This window comes from Passer montanus, unplaced genomic scaffold (assembly GCF_014805655.1).
Source record: "Passer montanus isolate IOZ18808 unplaced genomic scaffold, ASM1480565v1 scaffold9, whole genome shotgun sequence".
Lineage (NCBI taxonomy): Eukaryota > Metazoa > Chordata > Aves > Passeriformes > Passeridae > Passer > Passer montanus.
The window spans coordinates 9,774,920-9,801,694 of NW_024374367.1; the positions used below are offsets into that span (position 1 = coordinate 9,774,920).

Sequence of the window (26,775 nt, forward strand, 5' to 3'; positions counted from 1 at the left end):
TGTACAAACTGTGCAGCAAGGCTGCTCTGTTGGAGTGTGTGGTTTTGCATAACAGGTGAACTGAAAATGATGGATATGACAGGAGCTATATTTAAATGAGCCGAGTTGAAAGCAGTGCAAGAATAGAGGAAAATGATATACACAAATCACAGTGAATTCTGTCCTCCGCAGATCTATTTCTTTTGTCCCAAGCAAAAATTGCTGTGATGGAACATGAGGAACTAACTTTTGTGACCAAATGAGTCGAAACAACAGTCTGAGATTGGCAAAGGTAAATGCCTTGTGGCATGTGAAGAGGGAGGAAACAAATGTCTTCTGGAAAAAACAGAAGAAAAGAGCAGCTTCATTTTCTAGGACTTCAGAAGGATTTTTAAAGCTTTTTCCTTATGTAGAAGGAAATTTCAAGATCATAATTTCCAGTGTTTTAGGTCAATACAGTCATTGAATTTCTGAAAGGTCAAAGTTGAAATGAAAAAGACTGTGAAGGGGTCTTTACACAACCAAGTTTCTGGGGTTTTGTCAAGTATTTTTGCATATATTTTGCAGTTTCAGCTACTATTGGCTGACAGGAAGGACCAGGAGAGTGTAGAGTAAGTGATGTTGTTCTGTACAGCACTGGCTGGACTGCAGCAGTGTGATGTGAGGATCTCATGCTTCCCAGCCTCTGGTAGTAGAAAAATGTTGTGGTGATTAAAATCATCATTTAGGGTATGTTCAAATCAGAGGAGAGCCCCACAAGGCTGCAGTATCTTTATATTCTCAAGGGAAAGTCCTGGTGTTATCAAACTCAGTGCCAATCTTGTCACATTAGTGACACCAGTCTGCATTGGGGCTGGCCCATCATCCCCACTCTGCTTCTGTCCTAAGTCACCATCTCTTTGTACCTTAACCTTAAATGCAGCAGTAACTTTACTCCAGTTTTACTTCTTGACATTACTGAAATGACTTAAATATTTCAAGTCATGTTCCTCAGTGGACTCATTAGGTGGGGCATACAATAAATTTCATTTTTTTATTTAGGGAGTTTTCACTGCCATTTCTCTAGGCTTAAAAGCACTCATGCTTTAAATAGCAATTTACCTTTTTTTATTTTGCTGTTAAAGTCAAAATGCACTGTTTTTCCATACTTCCAGACCCTGTAATCTCAGCTATGCTGCATTGAATTGAAACTCCTATTTGCATTGTTTGGTTTTTTCCCCCATTTTCTTTTATACCATGTGAATCCTGTATCTGCCCTTGTTATGTCAGGCTTCCACAAGAGACCATCAGGTTGATCTCCAAGCTAGTCCTTTCAGTGAGCATCTACTCCTTACCAGGTTTTCCCCCCTAAAGAAATTTCCTATGTGTTGAGCAAAAATGGTAAAAATGATACATTTTTTTGTTACCTTTCAAGAAGCTCCTGCTGGGAGGGGCAGTGTGCTGTCTGTTAGCACTGTATCAGAAAGAGCTGCATTTTTCCTTGGTAGAGCTTTGTTATGAAGTTCATTTGACTGAAAATATTTTGCATGCTTAACTACCTGCTCATGAATTTTTCTATGCCAAGTAATGTGTCAGGAGCTAGTGGAGCATAGTAAGTTAATTACTTGTGTGCATACTGTGAAGGAAAAGCAAACAGCAAGGCACCGGTGATAGGAAGAATGAGACTTCATTTCAGTCACCAGAGATTGTGTTGTTAATGAATCCACTCAATCAGCAGGGAATTGGTAATGTAGATAAGCCCAGGTATGGCTGTGTACCGATAGGAAGATTAGTCCCTCAACCAAAACATTGTTTTTAGTGAGAGTTTGCTAATATTGAATAGTTTTTCAGAAGCACCAGTGAGATAAAGTAACAGCCTGAATAATTATGGCTGTCTGGAAAAGACATGATGATGCTGATGATCTTCTAATGTGCTCTGCAGACACCATATAAATCCGATATCTTACAGATTTCACAGTGAAGTGATACACTCCAGATTCCATTTTATGGTATGTGTCGCCATGGGCTGCCCAAACACTGCTGTGACTGCAGAGCACAGGGAGCTGTGTTCAGGGCTGGCTGCTGCCTTCCCCACACCGGACAGGGAGGGCTGTGGGAACACTTCCTTGCTTCCAAGCATCCTTGGTGGCAGCAAGTGAAGATGCTCCCATGGGAGGCTGTGGGAGCTGCAGGCAGTGAGGTGGAGGAACAGGTGATGCCCTTACATTTCCCTTCAGGAAAATTCATCCTGCATCCCAAAGCCTGCACGCTGCACTCTGGGGTGACTGTCCCTAAATGAACAGTTCATGTGGTGCTGCACGAAAAAACTTTTATCCCAGCTAGGGTGTCTTTTGGTTTTTTTTATTTATCTTGGTGTTTGAATGGTCACCACAGGTACTGTGGGAGTGAATCTCCTGCAGCACTCACCCTGGCTCCATCCATCATAGCAGTTCCTTGCTGCCAGCTCTCTGCAGCAGCTGCTTTTCCCTCAGAGCAGCTGCTCAGGTGTGCATTGCCCTGCCCAAAGGGTAGTGCTGACAGAAGGGAAGGGGTCTGGGGCAAGAGAGGGGCTGTTGCCAGTGCCCTCCTCCAGCACTGACAGGTCACTGCCTAAAACTCCTCTGGAGAGAAAGGGTACAAGTGAATAAGATCCACATTAGGAACATTTGGTCCCTTTCGTGACTTTGATTTGTTGTGTTTTTTTGGTTTTGTTGGTTTTTTTAGATCCACATTAGGAACATTTGGTCCCTTTCATGCCTGATTTGTTGTGTTTTTTGGCTTTGTTGGTTTTTTGGGGATTTTTTTTTTTAGTGGGCTTGTTTATTCATTTTATCCTAACTCTGGACTTTCCTAATAGAAAACTAAAACTGATTTGGAGCAGTTTAAGCCATGTAGTGTAACATACTGGAAATGACAGATATAGAACAAAAGTGAGAGGACTGGTTGTAAATGTTCTCTGTCAGCCGCAGAAGCAGTGCCTTCTGATGGAGTACCTCGGGCTGGACACTAGGGCTGCTTATTGTCTTCCTGTTCATTCCTCTCAAATTAATGGCAGAAACATAGACTGAATGTTAATAGAAATTGAGGGCAGGGTTCACGATGTGTCATTAAGTAAAAGCTAGCAATCTCCCAGCAGCTCTCCTGGGAGCTGTTTTACTGGTGGGTATTAGTGAAAGGGACAGCTGGATTGAGAAGGCTGTTGGAACAGAGATGCCATTAAGAACTTAGTTGGGCAAAAGTTGGTTTTCACCTAAAAAGGCAATATCACAGCAAATTTGTCGAGATTTGATGAGTGACTTTGGGGACTGTAGTGTTTTCTGTGATGTGATTAAAACAATGAGGTCCTAATCTGGTGGCTGTCTCTGGTCAGGTTAGGATCAACAAGGGGTTTTGAAAAGCTGAGGGTGACATGTTTCAACAACAGATAATTTTATCTTCCTGGCTTTATTTTTTAAATCCACCCTCTGCTTAGGACACTTCTGTTTTTTGTAAACCTGAGCCAAAGCAACAAGTGAAAATCATTTTTGTAGTAGATTTCTTTTGAAATGATGAGTACTTTCACCAGTGCCTCTGGATAAGCTTTATTGATATCAGCCTTCCCTCCCTTTATTCCCTTTCTATATTGCTCTGTGCTCTCTGTGGGTGTTTTATTAACTTGCATCCTGCAAAAATTCAATAAAAATATACAGTTTTTTCCTGTCTTTCCCCCTCCTTTTCTTTTTTTCTTTTTTTTTTTTTTTTTCATGCTGGCTTTCAGAGACAGAGCTCTGGGGAGGGCTTCTTTGGTTAGTTATGAGGAACAGATGGGAATCAAGAAAAGGTACTTTCTGTTCCTGTACCCACCCAAATTGGAGGTAATTAAGTTACAGCGATGCATCATTTACGTTAGCAGTTTCTTTGGTGAGATCAAGCCTATTAAGGGTACATGTGAGAAGTAATAGAACTCAAGTCTGTGGTGCTTTGAGAAATAACTGGACCTGGGTTTTTTCTAAATGTGTTTGCAGGTACCCTGGCAAGTTCTGTAGTGGGACAGTTGAGTCTTGCACAGCTTTTTATCTCCATAGCTCTCTTGAAGTTTTGAGCAATCCTTGCAGCTGCTCTGATGAGACAGGTGAACTTCTCCCTTTATAAAGGAAGGGAGTGAAATGGAGCATGTAGCTCCTGGTGGTAGGAAGGAGACAGAAAAGCAAGATGGGAATTTTAGATTTCCTGACGTAAATGTCACGGCGTATTACTGTCACTGTCATTCAGTGTTCATGTCTGAGCCCTTGGGCAGGTTCAGCAGCATGGAAGCATTGATGCTTCAGCAGGGTCTCAGTCAAGCCCTCAAACAACTTATGATCTCCGTCTCAAAAACCACAATAGAGTTCCTGAGCCCATCATATCTGTTCTTGCACATTTTCTTCTTGCCTCACTATTTCTGCAGCCTGGGGTGTGTCTCCCACAGTTTCAGCTCAGCAAATGCTCCCAGGCTGCTCCCCAGTTTCAACTCCAGATCCTGTGGGGATTTCACCTGCAGTGCAGTGGTAAGATCACAGGCACAGAGTGACAAGCTGGCTGCTTGTCTTCCTGCCTTTTGCCTGCTCTGGGTGTTGGCAATGGTGGCTGTCATGAGCACTGAGCCAAATTTCAGGTCCTCTTGCTTCCTTTTCTTTCAACAAAGTCTCACTGAAGCCCCTGAAGCCTCCATCTGCATCCAACAACTCTTGGGTAGGAAAGTTTCTTGCCCATTTTCTTCCTCTTGTTTGCTCAGATTTATTTTCTCCGAGCTTTTTTCATGCTGTGCTTTCTCCTTGAAGTAGCACAGATGGAACCATGGTTTACATCAACATTATATGAGCTTGTGCTTTTTCATATGTTTAGTTCTGTGAAATGCCAGGCTCATTTTTTCTTTTATCTTTGCTCTCTGGAAGAAATGATGGGGTTTTTTTTTCTTTCTCATGGGAAGGTTGATCACCTTTCTGGTGTGTTAGTGCCAGCTCTGGAAGATGGCCTTGGAGGAGAAAGCATGAAGCAGGGTGTTACAGAGAAGGGAAGGGTAGCCCAGGGGGATGCATCTGTTCCAGTTTGAGATGTTTTATATTGTGCTTGTCTTACATTGTTCAGTTTAAGCTTTTTGAGACAGCAGCTGTTTGCTGGTGAGGTTTGGAAGAAAGGAACCCCTCTTCCTTCTGCTGCATTGGGGCACTACAGGAATATAAATATCCTTCCTATCAAGGTCTATCACCATACAGCTATTACCCTGTAAATGAAAAAAAGGATAGTTGAAAAGAGAGACCCTTCTCCAGAGAAACTTGGCCTGGATGTGACCTGTCCAGTGCATCCATTACTAAAATCTGTGTCTTCCTCCCAACAACACAAAGTGCTCTCACTCAGCTACTGCATTGATTTGTAATACATCTTCATTCTGTAATTTCCATTTAGGATTTATACTTTTTTAAATTATATTTAGGAAAAAATCTATTTTTATGTCTGTCCCTAGTCTTCATAGGGCTTTACTGAACTAGTATAAAATAGAAGAAAGGTAATTTACGATGCCTTCATATAAATTAATCTCCTGTTTTTTCCTTATATTGTAAGTTATCACCTCGTTTATTATGTGCAGCTCAGGGTGAGCAGTTTTAAAAGGCCTCTGACGGTTATGAAATGAATGGTGTGAGATGTCAGATACATTTATTAAAAATGTAGAAAATGATAAAAAACAGAGGATGTAGATATACATTGTCTCAGTCACTTGCCACCAGCAGGAACTTTCAATACCACAATTTATCCTCCCACTTAGTGAGTTCTGCATAATAATTTCGTTGACACTGTTGTGCTCTGTGCTCAGTATAAATAATTTTGAAATATTAGTTGTTAAATTCAACAGGTCATTAGGCAAGTCTATCTAGAGTTTATTGTGTGAGACACCCCTGAAAAAGCCCCATACTATTTTGCCAGCACTGCTAAACTTAGTACCATTTTCACTTTTGTGTGGTGGTAAATTATTCAGCTCACAAATGCTAAAACTTGAAATGTTTATGGAAAAAGCTTGTTTTAGTAATTACACTTATTCCACTTTTTTGTGAGCTTTCTGCAACATTTGTCCTAAGGTCCTGATGTTTCCTAATGTTGGATATTTATCATACATTTTAGGTTGATAGGTACAGTGGGAGCTTCATACAAGATTCATGGCAACTTCCTACTTTTTTGAGGAAAAAAACTGGGATGCAGAAAGTCTGTTTATTGGGGGGGGGGAAATATGTAATAAAAAAATCACTACATTTGTGATTTGTAATAGAGAATAGTTCACTAAGGAATATGAAGATTGAAAACACATTAAAAACTTCTCCAAAGGTAATTGAAGGTTAGGAAGTTTAATTAGAAATCCACTGTAAAAAAACTGTAGCAACTGTGGATATGAAAATTTAAGGAGAACATGCATGGCACTCTGTCTTCCAGTTTAAAAGCTGCAGACATTATAGGATAGTTTGTATTTAGGAGCATGATTTAAAGCCTTTCTTTGTGATTGCCACATTCTGGCAGTGTGACAGTATCACTGACATGATCAGTTTGGAAGATCAGCTTTCCTTCCACAGCCCCATAGCTGGAGCTCTGGTGGCTTCTCTGCTGCTGCTGCTGGTGGCAGTGATTGCCACATTCTGGCAGTGTGACAGTATCACTGACATGATCAGTTTTGAAGATCAGCTTTCCTTCCACAGCCCCATGGCTGGGCAGTGCTGGAGCTGTGGTGGCTTTGGTGCTTCTGTGCTGCTGCTGCTGGTGGCTCAAGGATTATCTAAATCCAGCCCCTTTTTGTTCCATCTTCCTGTATTCTGTGTTTGTTCCAACAAGCACTGGTTAAGATGTACCTTATCAGAGATTGTTCTTGGGGAAAGTTTCTTTCAGATTTTTTGACTTCTCAGAAAACTGTCCCTGCTTGTTTACACCTCTCCCAAGCCTGGCACACCTTCCCTGCACTGAGCTTGCAGATTGCTTGGACCTGTTTGTGTCTCAGCAAGCTCGTCAGGATCCTGCCCTTGGTATTCGCTCTCATTTTTCAAGCAGTAATTGGAATTTTCTGCAAGCACGAGTGTCTCATGTTAAACAGAGTGATGACAGAGAATAATAAAATGAAAAGCCCTTTTCCCCCAGGGCAGGAAATCTTTGTTCAAAGCAGCACTGTGAACTCTTAACTACAGGCTCTCCTTCTCCATCCCTTTGATTTTGGTATGCCATCACTTTAGAGCAAGACAGTATAATTTCAGCAACTTTTCCCCCTAATATAATGATTTAACAACGTGGCTGCTTTCTCTGCAATGGGAAGACCTCTGAAAGATGCTACTGATTTTTATTAAGGCTTTCAGGGATTTTTATACCTTTACCTCTGCAGCCTCATGCTAAATCAATCAGCAAGAGATATGCCATTCAAACCATTCTTTTCGGCCTTGTATCTAAGTGCAGTCTTTAGACCTCATCCTACAGATTTCACTTTATTTTTGCTTCCCAGGAGGGGCCTGCAGGTGAGAGGAGAGGGTAAAGGGAGGCTGATTTTTCAGCCAGTCTGGATCTGCAGTATGTGCCTTCCCTCCTGTCACTATTTATGTGGCTTAAGCACCTTCCTGGACTTACTGATACAGCTCCTTTTAAATGGCAAACAGTGATGGTGAGATCTTCTGGCATCAAGTGACAGCTTCAGGAGATAACAGAGAGGAGCCCTGGGACTGAGATTTCTGAAGGATCTTAAAATGCTTCCCTTCTGTAGTGAATTTCACTGATACTTGTTTGTTTTAAACAATTTTTTCCTGTTTGAAAATCCACCCTGCTATTGAAGTTCATTACTTTGTAGCTAAGCAAGGGCACCTCTCCCTTGTTCTTTCTCTGTGTGGAAGAAAGGGACTGATTTTGTTTGCTGGTGGTGACATTTCAGTGTTTCTTGAGATTTGGCTCGTGATGGAGCAGTTCAGGTAGGGCAGAGACTTGGAGGCAGAGATTCAGATCTGTAGTGTAGCTCAGCTAAATGCTGGAATGCTTGGGCAGGTCATAGCTGCCAGTCCCTGAAAAGGGAAGCATCTCCATTTATCCAGAGCCTGACACAGGTTCTCACCTGCTGTGCTTCTTGAAGTCTGTAGGATGCCCCTCCAGAGCTGTGCAAGCAAAGGCTGGGACCTCTGTTTTCATTTGAAGAGGAAATACTAATTTGTTCTGTCCATCCCTAATAACTGGTTGGATTTTGTTCTAAGAGAAACATGGAATTTTCTCCCATATTAAGATTATGGGATAGGATGTCTCCATGAAATGATCAAGTTAATTGCAGAAATGAGGGTATCTGATTGCTTTGCAATCATTATTACTGTTTTCATTCAGAAATGAAAAGTAAAGAGGCATTCAGTACAGACAAAGATTTGTCTGAGGTAATTCTGTTAAAAAAAGGACCCAAGAAGAACAAATAATGAAAAACCTCCAAAATTAAAGCCTCTAAACTAGTTATTTCCATGTCAGGTCTGAGATTTAAAATCACATTTTTGTAAAAATGTTTAGAAAACAAGTGAAATTTTAAAAAAAGTTTATATTTCTACTTCTTTACGAATGAATGATGAAAATCATATGACTCAAAATTTGCTAATTTCTGTTAAACTATATCTGTGTAAAGGTATGTGTGTTACAGACAAGTTTATATCAGAGTAGCCGATCCATTAATTAAAAAGTTATGCAAAATCAAGGAAATGCCAATGTTTTTAACAACAGATGTTTTAAACGAAACCTGTATGAGAAAAACAAATATATTTGATTTTTTAAGTGGAAGTTTTTTATGCAAGCTTTAATTAGATTTTGGCAGAATACATTACTTTAATGGTTTTTCATTAATGAAGACTGCTCATTTCTTTGTACAGTAAAAAGAAGAAAAAAGTAATCTTGGGTTATATTTAAGGAGCAGACAGTGTATTAAAAAACTATTAAAGTTACTGCAGTCATTGACAGAATGATTTGCATGAGAAAAGAATCTAGGAAGTGTCAGGTAATTTCAGACAAGGATGGCTGATAACATCACTGGATGGATTGAAAATGTGTGTGAGACCCCAGGAGCTGCTGAGCTCCCTGACCCCAGCTCTCCTTCCAGCCTTGGGAGCCCTTTTGTCCCTGATTTCAGCAGAGGAGAGTTCAAGTCCACAGAGACCTGGCTGCCACCCCAGCACACCCTGCTCTTGCATTTGGGTGATCTGGGGTGGGTCCAGCCCTTCTGCCCCAGCTGTTGGACCCAAACCCATGGTTTTTGGGAGGCAGGACTCTGACTTCAGTTCCTGCAGAACGTTATCAGTTATCATTCTTTCTGTGCTGCCTGCCTCTGCATCAAATATTCCAGCTCTAGGATGGGGCTGCCTGATGTTTACCTTTGCCTGCAGGTAGTCCCACCATCTCAGTGGAAATGTGTGTTATTTGTTAACACAGGTGTGGGTTCTTAACTTGGTTTCTGAAAACCGAATTATTTATCATCCTTAAAAGGCCAACTCAAATTCATTTGAAATTTTATTTGATTTAAGTCACCATGCTTACTGTTGGAAAAATGAAATACAAATAGCCATAAGTTCCTGTGTTTCAGATGGGTAAATGTCACACACAGAATTACAGGATTTCTTTTTTTAACTAGGTTTAAGTGAAACAGAGTCTTTATTTAGTGTCATGTTTTCATTTAAAAGCATTTATTTAAAGTTCTAAAAAACAAAAAATTCAATAAAGTAAGACAGGTGTAACTGCAAATGATTAATGATATAATTCTCACTACTTTATAAAGTGTCTAACGCTGAAGAGATTTATACAGTGCAGAATGGCAATTGTGCTTTGATGGAAGGAATAGGTAATCAATATCTGCAAGCTTGGAAAAAGTGTTCTATTTCCTCCTCTAATGATATAGGGCTTTTTTGCAAAGCAAGGATGTCTGGAGCATGAGACACTTGGAAGAAGAATTAATTTGAAATCTGTAGTGGAAGATCAGTTTTAATTGAAAGTGCACTTGGATGTCCATGGAAAAAAACAGGCAGTTGGGCCTGAACCCTTCTGGTGGCCACCTGGGAATTTGTGAATCATGCTGCACTATTCTTGATTACATTTTATAGGTTGTTGCCTTTTTTTTTCTTTTTTTTTTTCCCTGGGTAGGAGGGAAATTTAGTTTTGTTTCAGCCTCAGAAGTTTTCCTCTCCCCTCCCTGGCCTGCTTTCCCCTTTCTGTGGTTGTTGTTGAAGCTGGGGCAGCCCCAGTTCTGCGCTGCTGGGAATGGAGATGTTGGGGTTGTGGCCCCTATGTCTGTCTCAAGCTGCAGCCATAATGGTGCAGGTCACGTTGCATGTAGTCATTTACATATCAAAAACCTGTGAAAGAAATTAATGGCAAGCCTAGGCATTTATAGAATCCTGGGCTGATTTTAACTAGCAGGTCTTGAACCTCTGAATCAGAGCTTAGCCTTATGACTGTAATTTGTGATGTCAGGACTTGGAGTCACAGCACCAGCACTAAGTTGAGGTTTTGAGTTGCTGAGAGGGTTTCACTGCATTAGATTTTTTTTTTAATTTAATAATTCAGCACGAGTATGGAAACATTTTATGCATGGAAACTTATCCTGTCACATGAAGAAAGCAGCTACTGCTAGGCTTTATTTTGTTAGATTATAGATTTACAAGCAAGTGAAGCTACTGTATTTATCGAAAGATTTATTGCTATTAAATTAATTCAAGCAAGTTAATTTAAGAAAAAAAAAAGAAGACTTGTTTTTTAAAATGAAACAAAACCTTCAAATGTCTGTGAAACACTTCATTTTTCAGCAAGAGTCGATTCAGGTACCTAAGTCACTTGAGGTTTTAATTCAACATGGTGGTTTGTTTGTTTACTCTTATGGCTTATTTTATTCATTTTGACAAGGCAGTTTTCACTGCAGATAGGTTGAGAACTGGCTATACTTAAAATAAATAAATAATTGTGACAAGATGCATGGAAGAAACCCTACAGTCTCTGTTAAAATAAATCTGCCTACTTAAAAAAGGAAAAAATTCCTCATTGACACCAGAATACTTATAAAAGAAAAATTGGAGTGCACAGCTCCTTTTGAATGCACAGCTGAAACCACTGTGATAGCCTCTGTGGGCAGAGTGCTTTTGAAAAGCTCACCCCTTGTTTATAATAAAGCCAGGAAACGAGAGCTGGCGGGTTTGATTATGTGTAGTGCTAGATATTTAAAGCAAATTCCCAAATTTCATGGGGTAGATGCAAGGTTATATGTAAAGTAAATCTGAATTTCCAATTAACTCACTACAGACCAATTACTAAGAGCATCCTGATTGGAGAAAAATAGCTGTGCTTGAGTGGAAGACATTTGGTTTCCCCCATGCAGGGGTTTTAATAATTCTGTTCTCCTTGGTTGTGGTACATTGGGAAATTACTGAAAGCAGCTCTGGCTGACAATATAAGTTGAACCCCGAGATAAACAAAACTGATTTTTAACCTGGGCAGATGATGTAAATGATTTTTAAACTATATTGCAGTTTTGCCTAATTGTACTTGAAAGTAAAATTTTCTTATTGTCATTTGGGTACCAGACAGCATTTGTGTGTGATGAGTATAGCAAAATCTTGCTATTGATTAAATGTCCTACATCAGCTCACGAGAACAGAGCACTAATGCACTTTGCAACTAGACAGATTAAAACCCAGAGGCCAAAGAAACTGGCCTTCCCAACTGCTGGGTTTGGATGGCACTAATTGAATATACATATGCCTCTCAGATGCAAGGGTAATAAATGCACATTGGTGCATCATTTCCTGCTGGCTGCCTGCTGAACAGACCTCCTGACTGTGTAGTTCAGAGGTGTGACACAGGTGTGACATCAGGACTCTCGGGAGAGCAGAGTTACTGGGTTGTAACTTGGTTTTTGTAGTTGAACTTGGGCAAGTTGCTTTCCTTCTCAGCCATCAATTTCCCTGTCTTTACATAAGAATAATGTCGCTGATTCCTGCTGTAGAGCACTTCAAGAGCTGTGCGCAACAAGTGCTTTACAAGAAATCTATGCTGTTATTTTAGGAGCTTAAACTGCTGTTTGCACTCATAGGAAGATAAGCTCTCAGTCTCTGTTAATACAACCTAAGGGTTGAAGAGGCTGGTCATAAGAAAAATTTGAAATTTGTTTTAGATCCTCCTAAGAGTGGTGCTGAGAGTCCCTGGTGTTCTAGTACATCTTGGGCTGGTATGTGGTGTGAATGACAAGGTCTTTGTCTCAGACCTTTAATTTTTCCATGTTATTTTAATTGTTCATCAAAACCACAAAACTCATGTAAGAATAATGACAAAATAAATTTACTGTGTATTCCTGAGAGGTTATTGTTCTGTTTGCTTCTTACAGAGTAATTTTTTTTTTCCATTGTTGTTTTCTTCAAATTTACTAACATACATCTAATTTAATTCTTTCTTTTATTATTTTCTGGCTTCAAAACCTCCAAAAGAAATGAGATCATTAATAAAGATCATATTATCTAAGCATAGTATTGCAAGAACACAAGTTAATATGTGCCTGTTACATTATTTGTCCATAATGAAAGGATAAACTATACAGTAATATATTAATGCTGGAGCTTTAGGGAAGTTCCTGGAGCAACATAGTAATTGATAACATATGCATGGGAGGAGCTTGGGAACTGCAGAAAGTTTTATAGAATAGTTGCTTAAAAAAAAAAAGGCCATTGTTCATTACTGCCAGAGGCAAAGTTGGAACACAGCACAAAACCAAAGGATTTCACTCTCCTCATAAGTTAAAAAGTCTTAACCCCTTTCAGACGTGGGAATTGTAGCTGTGGTGGAGTTACCTGGGGAGCTTCAGTGCTTCATCCTCACACTTAAGAGTTCTCCAGCACTGTTGAGCCACTGGGATGTTGACATTGGTGCTTTTTCACAGGTACCTATGGTCCCGAGCACTGGGTGACGTCCAGTGAGAAGTGTGGGGGGTCTCACCAGTCCCCCATAGACATCATCGACCACCTGGCCCATGTTGGAGAGGAGTATCAAGAGCTGCAGCTGGACGGTTTTGACAATGAATCTTCAAACAAGACTTGGATGAAAAACACAGGAAAAACAGGTATGTTCTCTTCTGCTTGTCTCCATAGCCTGACTAGCAGTAAATTAAAAATTCAAGCCATGTTCCACCCTCCTCCATTTTCATTGTTCTGTTGTTTGGATTTTTTTGTCTTTTTTTTTTAAATGTAATTTTTCAGTAGGAGCCACCTACCGCTGCCTCTGCATTCTCCGCAGAGATAGTTCTACAGATTGATTTTAAGGAGTTTTTTTAAGGGCTGCTTTTTTGGTGATTTTTTTTTTTTGTTCTCAGTCTAAACTAATTCTCTTGGTAGTCAGTTATTCCTCAGAATAAAAGGCAATGTAAGAGTTTCAAGGTGTAACCTTGAATTATCAGCTTTGGGAGGCTGTAACACCTAATCCAAAAGAATGCTGAGATGCAGGGCTCAGGGGGAAGGAGAGGGGAAGTCTTAGAAATTGGAAGATTTTAGAGAAGAAAGAGCAATAACTGCTCAGAGTAGTGGGGGCTTATTAATGTTTTTCTGGTATGATTATAGCACAGTGTTCTTCATTGAACTGAATCCTTTACTGCTCTGTCTGTTCTGGCTTTTAGAGAAAAAAGAGCAGGCATGAGTACTGCTTATTTTTACCAAAACAGTTCAACGAAAGGTCAAGGTTGATTTATATGCAAAGCTGCATGCATTTGATTACTCTTTAATTCTAAAAACGTAAAAAGCAGAAATTATAAGGCCACCCTCTTCATTTGACAAGGTCAAGTATTTTTAGGGAATTGGATTAAACCACTAATTAATTCAATTTTATTTATTGGAAGTATATTTTTATCTTTATTAACATCTGACATGCATCTCTATAGTGCTCTCTGTGCCATGTCCCCTGTCACAGGTGAGCTAGCTGGATCCAGGGCATGTACCTGCTCTGGAATTGGTGGCTCAGCTGTGCACACAGTGTGACCTCAGATACACCCATCAACTCCAGGGCACTTCACATCTGAGCCGTGGCCTGGAGTCCAGCAAGTGCCTCAGGTCCAGCTCCAGCATTTCAGGATCTCAGCAGGAGTTATTTCCCCTCAGATGAAATGGAGTGGCAGGCTGTAGCCTGTTTTCCTTCACTGCAAAGCAAATCCAGTTGACATAAACCACCACCAAGCATAGCTGGGGGTTTTGCTGCATTACTTGGGGTTTTTTTCCCAGCTTCACTGAGAAGTGCTCCTGTTTGCTTTGAAATCCTGACTTGGTTGCCCTTGGTAGCAGCATGAGGTTCAGGCAAGGTTGAATGCTATGGAAATTTGGTGCTTAATTAATCTACTCATGTTATGCACCCTGCCCTTTATGGTCCGAGTGGCTGTTTGTGGTGATCAGCAATACATGTAATTAGAAAAACCACAAAAAAGTGATGGTGCTGTTCTTCTAAGAAGGATGTTAATGCTGTCCTGTACACGTAGCAGTAACATTGCTGCACATACAATAGGAAGCCATGTTAGAATTGTACAATCATTTACATTGGAAAGTATCTTTAAGAACATTGATTCCAACTGTTAACGCAGCACTGCTAAGGACACCACTAAACCATGTCCCTAAGTGCCACATCTACACATCTCTTAAATACCTACAGGGATGGTGGCTCCAGCACTTCCCGGGGCAGCCTCTTCCACTTCTTGTCAACCCTTTTGAAATTCTTTCCAATATTCAATCTAAACCTCCCCTGGCAACACTGGAGGCCATTTCTTCTTGTCCCATCACTTGTTATCTGGGAGAAGAGACTGACCCCCGCCTGGCTGCAGCCTCCTTTCAGGGAGGTGTAGAGAGCAAGAAGGTCCCCCCCGAGCCTCCTTTTGTCCAGGCTGAGCCCTCCCAACTCCCTCAGCAGTTCCTTATCAAACTTGTGCTCCAGACCCATTCCCAGCTCCTTTGCCTTCTCTGGACACGCTCTAGTCCCACAATGTCCTTCTTGCAGTGAGGGGCCCAAAAGTGAGCCCAGAGCCGAGTACAAGGGGGCAGTCACTGCCCAGGTCCTGCTGGCCACACTGCTGGTACAAGCAGAACCTTGTTCTGTTGAACTGAAAAGTGTCAGCAGATTTTCTGGTTCTTGGCACAGTTGGCAATGAAAGCTGAAGTTTCAGTCTTCTCTGCTGGGTGATTTTAGCACTGCTGCTATATTTGATTTCCTCACCCATTGGGGTATGGATTTTTGCTGACAAGTTATTGCTTCTCAGAGCAACAGTAACTGTCACTTTTCCTGGTAACTTACGGCCTTTTACTGGTAACGTGAAGACTCTTTTTGCCTTGCTGTCAGCCCTGATTTCTTCTGCTGAGCTCCTAACTCCTCCCTTGTTTTATCAAGTCCCATTCCTTTTCTTGGTTTTCTGACCTTTTGAAGAAACTTGCCTGGCATTAATTTTTAAGGTGGTAAGTGGTAGAGCAGCAAACCAAGTAGGATGTTTTGGCTTGTGGGTAGAAGATAGAGGCCGACTGTGCCATAAATCGCGATGCATTTTGGCAGCAGAGTCTTGCAGCAGATGGCCACACAAGACCTTCATATTGCAGACTGACAGAGACAGTAAACTAAATAACTGTTTAAGAAATGGTGATGGATGTAGAGGGCATTTCTCAGCAATTAATGTCTGGTTTAAAGAGACAGAGGTCCCTGGGAAAGCTGAAGGCCCTTAACCTTAATGCTCATTAACTGGCAGGAAATATGCTGCTTGGGTTATTGTTATGGCTGTAGGACCTAGTAATTTTTTTTTTAATGATTGAACAATGAGTTATTTTTAGGGTCTGAAAGGGAGATTTAGATTTTTTCTGCTCTTTCTTGTTTGTGTCCCCCTCCCTGTCCGGTAAAGAGCAGACAATGTACAGAAAACAGCATTTCATTCAGAAAATATCAATGGATTTTATAGGTCTGTCTTGACTAGAAGTGCTTTCGTGCACATTTACATTGGCAAAGGCACTAACGTGGGTTCAATTTCTTCACTAGAGTAGCTGGCCTTAGTATTAAGTGCTAGAGATCTCTCGGAGGATATACACATTTCATAGGTGTATTGGCATTAATTGTGTTCATGCCAAAAACTTCTAAAATCAGGAGAATTTTGCTCAGAAAAACTTACTAAAATTTCTGCCAGAAATGTTGTTTAGTATCCTATGTAATGTGGCTCACTCTGGCTGGTCTTGACCATCAGAGCTGCTCTGCTAGGGCAGGGGAAGAGCTGCTTTGAGTCCAGGTTTATTCCTGCTCCCACAGAGGTGATGGGCATCCAACACCATCCCTGAACCTGAAAATGACATTACACAATTGTGGTCCTGGTGGCTGCACACCACTTTATTTGGTTTTTAATCTCAATTATATAGTATTTTAAATTAGTGGGCTTTGGGGGTTGATTCCTTGCACTCTACAGAAATTCTGGGATAAAAGCAGTGGCTCCCAAAGTGTTGTTTGGTTCTTTCAGTCCTGAATACCTGGGTCACAGGAAAAGGAGGGAAGCTCCTGGCAGTAAGGGGATGCTGCTTAGCTGGGAAGGTGATGGGAACATGTGTCACACAGCTCAGCAGTGTAAGAAATACTGTAAAATGAACAATTAGATGAACATTCCAGATTGTACATCCTCCTAATTATCCTTTTTAATTATTCATCTAAAACAAGTAAAATGACCCCTGACAGAACCATAAATTATTTGGGGACTATCAAATATTTATTAGATGCAACTGAATTTCCACAGAGGTTTTTAACAGATGCATGTGAATCTGCTTTGCTGTATTCCTCATCTCCTAAAATTTCATCTATGGAATTTGTATCTAATTGAATGAGATATTTCACCATTTAAAATACTGCTGAGCTCATTGAGAAATTTTAAGGGAAGTAGAGAGCAGTGGTGCTTTCAGTCACTTCTGTTTCAGTGATTTGGTGTAAGCAGACAGTGACTACCAGCAGTACCTAGCTGACACTGGCAGTGTCCTATAGCCAATTCTGCACCACCCATCCTCCTACACAAAGCACTTGGATGCAAAGGGAGTGCAGAAAGAAGCAGAAATGATGGAAGAAAACAGCCCCATGATTTTGCTGGCACAGTTTAGAAACATCTGAACATCTCATGCAATTTAACATTAGGGTGGTTTTGACACAAACCGTTTAAAGTTGAGTTGTGTGGAAAAATTGCACCTGAGATGATGCTGCTGTAGGTCCCTGTCAGGGGAGGGCACAGAGCCTGGCCTGCAGCACAGCCTGCACTGAGTCACCGACAGAGAAATAACTTTTATTTCACAAGTAGCTTTCTTTTGGTTTTTGTTTTTTTTTTTCAGTAGTAAATAAAATCCTCCTTCTTACATAACGAAATTGGATTTATATTAATGTTCCTGTTGTGATGACACACAGTTGGCTTAAGAACACAGAGAAATCCTTGTGGGTTTTGCTATTTCCATTAAAAATAAAAAAATCTCCAAAGTCAACTCCACAACTTAAATCACAGGATTCTAAGCACAGCAAGCACTGGTCTGCAATGACTTTTACAGAAACAATATTCAAATTTTACTTCTGTTTTTATGAGGGATGAGAAGAAATAATTTTGCAGGGAGCAGTTTTTAGGAATGGTGTGTATTAAAACCACGAGATGCTGGAAAGGAAAGGGATATTGTAGTGAGAGTAGCAGAAAGGAATTTTTTGAAAGCTGGAATCAGTTCTTGGTTGGACCACAGGCCTCCCCTGTAACATGTACCAGCTTCCACCATATGATTCTGCCCTCTGTTTGGACCCCCAGCTTTTATTGTTACATAAAATACAAAGGCTTTTGGAAGTGAAAAGAGAATACAAAGAGGATCCTTCTGACCCGCATTGAATCACGTAATAATAATATCAGAGTTCTTACTGTAATAAAACCCAGTTCTTATGGAGGGTGTCTCATGACTGGGTCTCAAGAATGTTATTGTGACTCTCCCCATTTTAGAGAGACGAGGAGCAGGGAGGCTAAGGAAAGCACCCAGCATGTCCAGCAGTAGAGGTGGGACAGGGCACAGGGGTCCCCACCAACAAAAAAGAGGAAATCCAAAAAACAGGTGACTCATTCTTTTCTTAACTTGTGATCTACAGACCGTGAGGGTTTTATAAGGACAGGGACCATGGTCAGCCATTACCCTCTGGAACCACATTAAGCAGGTTTCGATGTAGTTTCCATTTAAATTTAATGAAAGTCCAATAAGGAGGGCAAAATGTCCTTGAGAAATTTGGACTTTGGGATTTTCTGTAGTCTGTGTAACTTCGTAATCACTTCCAGAATTAGCCAACATTACTTGCAGACCTGATTTTTAACAATCCCTCTAAAGAGGAAAATGATGACCCAACATTTTACATGCATTACAAGAAGTATTCTGATATAATGAGCAAAAACCGTGTTTCAGAAGAACTATGCTGAGTTTCTTTCTTGTTGTTCTGTGTGTGCAGTTGCTATCCTGTTGAAGGACGATTATTTTGTCAGTGGTGCCGGGTTGCCGGGCAGATTCAAGGCAGAGAAAGTGGAGTTTCACTGGGGTCAAAGCAACGGCTCAGCTGGCTCTGAACACAGCATCAACGGCAAGAGGTTCCCCGTTGAGGTGAGTGGAAAGACATGTGCCTGTGTTCCCAGAGAAAACAAAATCAGAATATGTTGCTGTAGTCCGAGGCAACTGTGAAACAGGGCAATGTTTCTTTCAGTGAACATATCACTTTGCAGGCCCTTCCGGCCCTCACAGCACTCTATCCATCATCTCTCATGTGCTTCTGCAATGTCAGCTCCAAGCTCTGCTTTGCTGGCCTTGCCAGCTCTCATGTCCCATGGGTTAAGTTGCAAACAGGCACTTTTCTCGTTTGTCCCATAAGCTTTCCATGTGTGGGAGGATCTGCTTACAAATATCTGCTGAGTGACCTTGTTGTCCTCCAAACTTTTCCTTTCCCATGACGCTTACAAACAAATAGCAGCAGTTTGGGAGCCATCGTGCTGAGACCGCTGTCTGCCATCGGAATTGCCTCCTTGCCCACACACAGGACCTGACCTCTACCTGGGTTCAGCTGCTGTCCCCTGCCTGGCAATAACAGAACCTCCCCATAGATTTGTGCCAACAGCTCTGTGTTTGCTCTGCCTGTGCTGGAGCCAGCTGGGCCCAAGCCAGCCCCAGCCGAGAGCGGCCCAGCTATCCCAGGCGCGAGGGACGGCCTCGGGCACAGCGCCCTGGGAACACGGCCCTGCTCAGAGCCAGGGCCGGGCACCTGTGTGCAGTGACTGTGGGGACATGGCTTCAGATGGACCAAATCAGAGCCAGGGCCAGGCACCTGTGTGCAGTGACTGTGGGGACATGGCTTCTGATGGGCCAGCTCAGAGCCAGGGCCAGGGACCTGTGTGCAGTGACTGTGGGGACATGGCTTGAGATGGACCAAATCAGAGCCAGGGACAAGCACCTGTGTGCGGTGACTGTGGGGACATGGCTTCAGATGAGCTCAGAGCCAGGCACCTGTGTGCTGTGACTGCAGGGATGTGCCTTTGGAGGGCCCTGAGTGCAGGCACTCTCAGGGAGCTGGGTGTAGTTGGGTCTTGGCTTGTGAGCAGTAGCCCCAGGTCGCTCTTTCGTCACTGCAGTGTTTTCCGTGTCAACAGAGTTTGTTGATAGTTTTCACTTGATAGTCAAGGTTTTGCATGGTGAGATAAACAAGAGGTTATCTGGGATTACCTTTGCCTGTGGTTAAGCAGATATGCGGTTCCCAAGTGTGGCATGTGATTCCTGAGCAGGTTGCAGGGAGCTGCGCTTGCTTTTCCAGAAAATTCATGGGTGAGCAGAAGTGGTGGTCTTGGGACTTGATTCACCCCCCCGCTTGCCATAATTCATCACATGTGGCTGCAGCCAAGTCAGGTTTATCAGGAGGTGGGAAGAGGCTTCCAAAGCTCAAAGGGAGGTTGTCATAGACTCTGGTACATTATCAAAACCTCCAATTTTCACCTGCCTGTTCAAACTGCCCCATCACACAAGAATTAGAAGCTGGTTTTTGTATCCCAATTGTGTACCTGTATATTAGATTTTCTGAGAGGCAACGATTTTATTTTTGTCTTCTTTTTAATGAGCTTTTCCATTATCATCTCCTTGATGTAGCTGTGATTTCTCACAAGGGGCCACCCCTGAGCAGATGGAGCAAAGGCTCAAACACTCATGCTGCCTTGTCTGTCTCAATTGGCAATACTGGTGTTTGTAAACCTCAGGAACATGTAAAACTCAGGAAATCTACAGAGCCAGTCAACTCCTGAAATTTGGGGGAGTGGAGGGGTGAAAAATCCTAGGCGTTCTTGTTTGTGTCAAACATAATATTTCTACTTCAGAAACTCTTTGTTAGGATACCAAGGCTATTTTATTGTGTCCATTTGATGAATGGAAGCTCTTGTACTGTGGAAATAAGCAAGTTTCTAAGAAAAAAATTTCTTACGGTGTAAATATTCTTCATTTCAGTTGTTCGGAATATTAACTTGAAAACTGGGGGGAGACTGCCTTGACAACCTTTAGGAATTTATGTTTATGTTATTTTGGCTTGTTTATGAATGCTGTGCAAAATAAGTTGCTGGATCAGGTAGGTTTAGTGTTAATCCTAATAAAGTGATTTGTGTTTGTTGCAATGACATGGACCTCTGGCCTCTGGCCTTCCTTGATATGATGACATTAGCAGAATTCCCACAGCCATTCCTTTACTTTTTTGTAAAGGAAGAACAGTTTCCAGAGCAAGCCTTTTCCTATTGTCATGCTATCTACCTCCTACACAAGAATTCTGATTTTCAATCACATGCTGCAAAGGATTTCTGTGGGTGGATTTTGGAGGGTCCAATAGGTCTAAGGTGATAAAATTGAGTCTTTATTGCTGATAGATGCAAAACCAGTCTAAATAATTGGGATTAGACTTCTCAAACAGTAACTGTACATGTATTCTCAGTTGGGCTTTTAATTTGTAATGCTAATTGTGGTGCAGCTTGCAACTGTCTGATGCAACCCCAATTGCCTGATGCTGGGAAGTCTGTGCCAAAAATACTCTACTTCATTTGAGAAGTAGCATTTCTAGGGAGGCTGTAGAAATGATAAACCAAAATTCTGTCCTACAGAAAGCAAAGCCTAAATCATTCTGGTTATTCTGAGCCCATGGACGCAGGAAAAGCTTACAGCAGTGTGTAGGTATTGGCATTCCAGGTCTGCAGCAGTTACAGTGGCAAGGCAGCTGAAAGGAAATGTTTTCTAAGTCTTTATTTTGCAACCAGATGTGGACTATGCAAAACCCATTAGTTCCAAAGCACATCCCAAGGGAACACAGATAGATCAGCTTCATCCATAGAATGAGGTCTGTGCACATTAAGTTTAGAAGTTTTTTCCTCTGGGAAAAAAGTGCTTGCTGGTAGTCTTTTTTTCTTGAAGAGGATACAGAAACTAATTAGAAATGTCAGATCTAATACAGAGCATTATTGTTTGACCATGTTGTTTGGTCTTTATTATTACAACTAATGTGTCAGATGGTAAGGCTGTCTACGTTAATTGGTTTCCTTCACTGAAGCCCATCTGGATCATATTTTTTTATGATTTATATGTTAAATTAGTTACTAAGATATATGAGAACATCCTTTTGTTTCCTGCTTTAAAGGCATGTTGGATCAAAGGCGTATTATCTTGCAGTACTTTAATGTAGCATATTGTGACTTCTTTTTAAACTATGGCACATGTAATGGTATTCTTTCATTATGTGGTCTTGATTACTTATTTATTGATTAGATTTTCCTTAGTGATACTTGATCTTTATGAAGCCATTATGAGTTTGGCTTTCTCTGAGGCAGCATTCATGATGAGAGATGTCCATGTGCTTCAACCTTCCACATACACCCAGACTGATACAGGCCTGGCCAGCATTCACTAGAAACTTCTTTTTCCCCTCTTTCTTGCCACTTTACAAGCAATATCTGTGTGAAGCCAGGAAGTAGTGCTGTGATGCTGCATTAAAGTGATACCATTAGTGTATTGCTGTGTGAGTGGAGTGTGAATCCTAATGAGGACATGGGCTCTGTGCCAGTTTTGAAAAAGGCTTTTTTTTTTATTAGAGTTAAGAAAAGTTTTTAATGTTGCATTTTCTAAATTTTAATGAATTGCTGACTCCTTTGTATTTTGTTATTGTTCTTCTCCACTATAATTCCTCAGGTTATTTTTTTCTTTCTGAAACCGCAGCAATATAAGTGGACATGCAAATGCTAGAAACCACTTAAGTGGAAAAGTGACAAAATTAAAATAAAGAAGATGAGCTTCCCTCAGGCCAGGAGAGAACCCGGGTTTCCCTCATTAGAGCCAAGAGGAGTAATTGCAGCACTTTAATCTCCCGTGCCACCAAACTGGTTCCCAGCAGCAGGCAGGGCTGACTGTGCTGGCTGGCTGCTCCAAGGGAAACCCAATGCTTAATATTTCACAGCAATGAGGAGCTGACGTGGCAGTGCTCTGTGTGCTGCTGGAGTGAGGTAGCACCATCCCAGCAGAACTGTGGGGTTATTTTTTAAATTTTTTTTTAGCTGCCTGGTAGTAATTTTTATGCAAAATGCCGCTTATTTCTGTGAAGAGCAGAAATCAGAAGAGTGATTTTAATCATGGCTGTGTTAATTTGATGTGAGCTTTGGCTGTTTATGAGCGTTCTCTTTAATGGTGCTAATTGTCAGTTATAATGTGAACGCCATTATACAGTACTATACAGTAATTTATTTAGTAAATGAGTATCTTATTCCAAGGACCATACTGCAATATGCCATAGAGACCTCATCCTTTTACTCTTACATGAGCAAACTTGCACTGTTTAGGCTAAATTGCTTCTGAAAGAGCAATGTGATTTTATACCCACAAGTACCAACATGCATGTTTTTGGAAATCTCAAGTTGCTTTCCATTAATAAAAAAAACCAAAACAAAAATTTAAAAAAAAGACCCAGAAAAACCCCACAAGCAAATGAAACAACCAAACAAACAAAACAATCAAAAAAACCACCACCCACATAACTCATCCCAGCAGAAAATAAAAAGCTGACACCCTCTTATGTCAATTAACAAGCTTTTACATTATGTTTATGTATTCACTTTATTAAGTTATTATTACAAAATAATTTGCATTAACAATTCTTGCTGTTCTTCAAGTGTTTTTCTTAGAAGACTTTCCAGGTTCTAATGGTGTCTTTGTTCTTGCTGCTTCTTTGATTTTCTTCCTTTGCTCTTTGAATCTACATACTGACATCTGTGTGGTCTAGATCTACAATTGGTTGCTCTAATTTGAATGCTCAGATAACCTCACCAGAGTTTATCATTGTGTGCTGTTCTACCTCTCATATTACTTAAATTCTGATAGTTTGTATTATCACAGGCAGATGACAATCAGTGTCATAAAAGTAAAAGAAATTAGTGCTATTCTGTGCACAAAAACCTTTACTACAGGGAATAAACTGAGTTTAGCTACCCACTTTACTAGGTTGTGGGGTTTGTTTGTTTGTTTTTTTGTCTTGAATATTAAGACTTTCTATCACACCTGGAATCACCTACAGTATACATCCAGACTTCTGTCCACCTATGAGTGGCAGGGAATATTTACCTTGTAATGTTAGAAATGGGACCATTTCTGTTCTTTAATTTTACTTTTGGTGCAGCTGTGAGTCTCTTTAGATTTGCACACACTTTATGACATTAAATGATGAACATACCACAGCATGTTCTCTTCCTATACAGGAGAGAACTAACACCCTGTATTGCAGCTGGGTTTATTATTTCTGGCATCCAGCATATGTGGTAATTGTAATTTTGCAAAGGTCTCTGCTGCTGATTTCAAGCACAAGGAAAGATTAATTGTGGAACAGGGAGCCAGTGTTGGGTTTATTTCCTTATATTTTGTTTACTTGTTGCTCTTCAGATTTCCATACCTCCATCTGGCAGGATGTAGCAAAGTAGAAGTCAAAAAATGATAGGGGGACCTAAAGAGGACCATTGGGAATATATCACAGTGAGATACTATGACTATCTGAAGTAATTTTAGTGTAATATTCTCTCCAAGGACCAAATCCAGACTTACAAAGGGATACTTAGAGCTCCCAGTAACTTTGATGGAGATATGCTGGTGAAACTCTGGGTGAGGATTTGGCTCCATACTCATGCTGTCTGTGCTGTAGAGTGTCCAGGGAATTTAGCATGCTCTGCTTATTCCGTCTGCATTTCTTACAGCACCTCTGACTTAATCATTCAGACAAGGAAATGGCTTGGGGATTTTCACATTTAATTCCTTTTTCTTCAAAATGACACTTAGCATGGGGTTTTTTTTGGTTTTCTTACAGTCTTCTCTCTCCTCTTTCCCCACAGTCTTCAAGGGTCCAGATAGCCATAAAATACTCTAAACATACAACGTGCTAAAAAGCCACATCTGTGTCTCTGTCTGATCCAAAAAGCCAAATCTACATCTCTGTCTTATCTCCAGTAAAGTAAGATTTTATTCCGAGTCTCTAGGCTGTACTCCTTTTTGCTCTTCACTGCTTTTAAATCTTGTTCAAGTTTCTCATTGTCAGGAAAGCAGTGTGTCATCATTTTGAAAACATAAAATGGATGGATATATTGAACACATCGCTGAGTTTCCGTCTTGTTTCACTGTGAGTAGTGGAAATTAAACATCATCTTATCACTGTCTGGTTTACTGTTTTATTTTCCTTAGTGTAGCTGCTGCACTGCCTCCTCTCAGTTGTCTTTAGTGACTCCCATATACTGACAGGAGAGTCAGTTGAGACTTTAATTAATGACTTTATTGTAATCAAGGTTCCATTTTAGTGCAGAATGCTCCATCTTATAGTAGTGAAATATTTAGTCTCCATCTGGCTGATCTTTTCTCTGAATGTCCCATGATAATTAAGAAGAAACAGGAAAGGATGGTCTGAAATTAAATATGTTTAGTGGAGGGGTTAGTGTATCATGGGGCTGTTCATGTAGAGACTCAGACAAAATTTAGGAATAGAGTAGCAGTTTGATTTTATGGCTGCATCCTCCTGCTGTCTGCCAGGCCCCAGTAATTTCTAGACTGAATAACAAATGTTACAATGCATCCGGAGTTTTATTTTGAAATAACTATCCAGTAGCATGGATCAGAGATAACCCTTTTCATTGTGGCTGGGAATGTCCTGCTTTCCCCAAAGGATTTCCACTGACTTGTTGAAAAGGTCAGAGGCAGTAGCACTACACTGCAATTACAGTATGTTAATGATGAGCTAAGAGTTCTACATTCTTCTTAACATAAGTCCCTGATTTTCTACATGATTAATTGGAATCTGAAAAGACTGACAAGGAGAAGGAGGATCAGATGGGGTGAAAATAAGAGATAAGAGGCTGACAGCCAGCTCGTGTTGTAAAGGAGAGTTATTTTGAATAGGAGAAAAAATCAATACAAAGGTTGGAGGATTTTACAGAGTTGTAAGAGCTACTTTAATGAAAGGTAGCAGATTCAATAGGATTGTTACTTGAAATGTAGGATTGTCTGAGTTAGAAAAATGGGACTGTCTCTCCCCAGCTGTAAAGGTGAGCTCTGCATGCTGAGCTTCCTGTGTACTTAGTCCACTGGATTTACTGGCATTTGCTCTGGCCACTCAGTATGATGAAAAAAGGAGGAAAAATAGGTAAAGGAGCTTACTAAATTGTGTTCTTCTGGAAAAGTTACTTTATTATGGCAGGAAAAGGAAGAAGAGAGCAGGTGAAAGCTATTTCTGCTGTTTCTGCATGTTAGGTATCTGCCATGTGCGAGTGTCTAGCAGTCTTCCTCAAGGAAAAAGGCTGCATTATGAGGAGGTGGCTTCATTTGGCCCTGACTGTAATGAGCAGCCAGGACTTTGGTCGAGTTGAAAGAATGTTTAGCATGAACTGGTCTCTTATACACTCATGTCAACTTCCTTTCCCCAGCAGTGATTGTGAGAGGTCAGTGCAGGTAGGGAGGCTGTGCACTGAAGCTTTTTAACCTGGGTTAGAGGTGAGGTGAGGAGTCAGCTGAACCTCAGCATCAAACACATCTTGGACAGAAGCACTTAGTGCACTTAGTGGGTAGAAAAGGGGGCCTCAGCTATTAAAGGGGCTGTTTGATTACTCTCAGTAGAGATGGCCACTTCAATCTTAAACAGGGAGCCAAGTTTTTGAGAATTGCTCATAGCTTTTGAAGTTTGGGAACTTAAATGCCAGAAGGCAATTTTTTCAGCTTGCAGTGCACAGCCATGAAGCATGTGAGGCTTACAGGGAGGGGAGCTGCAGGTCCCTCAGGTGTGTCTGGGCTGGGGCTCTGAGCACAAGAACTGGTACACACTCCATGCTGTGCCAGGCTGGCTGCCCATGAGGGTCCTGGCACCTTGGTTAGGAAGAACATGTGAGGCTTGGTAAGTGCTCAGCACAGCCCCTTTCCATTGGGGAAGTCCAACAGTCTTTGGGATGTCTTCCCCTGGAGATGTGTGACCCTTCATGATTACCCCAATAGGCTCTCTGAAAATAACAAATTTAGGGGTGTGAGGGATAAAAGAAATGTTGTACAAATATCTTAAAACAAAGCCTTAATGTGGTTAATGGGCTGGATGGTAACTGTCAGAAAGTATTTCCCATGGAAGCCATTTCACTGGGACTCCAACAATCAGAATAGATTTCACTAAGGTTAATCATGATTTAAGGCAGCAAGGAGGAAATTATTTAAATTATCTATTATACTGGTGCTTTACTGATTGCATTTTGCTTCTTTTGGGTTTTGTTTGGGG

At 41.0% G+C, this 26,775-nt stretch overlaps 1 protein-coding gene across 1 annotated transcript in view; it reads left to right on the plus strand.

Annotated features, from left to right (window-relative positions):
• Positions 1 to 26,775, plus strand: part of PTPRG (protein tyrosine phosphatase receptor type G) — a 392,251-nt gene that overhangs the window by 196,140 nt on the left and 169,336 nt on the right. The window contains exons 3-4 of the mRNA XM_039734146.1: positions 12,875 to 13,054; positions 18,439 to 18,587. Coding sequence (XP_039590080.1) covers positions 12,875 to 13,054; positions 18,439 to 18,587 — 329 coding nt within the window. The remainder of the gene's footprint in view (positions 1 to 12,874; positions 13,055 to 18,438; positions 18,588 to 26,775) is intronic.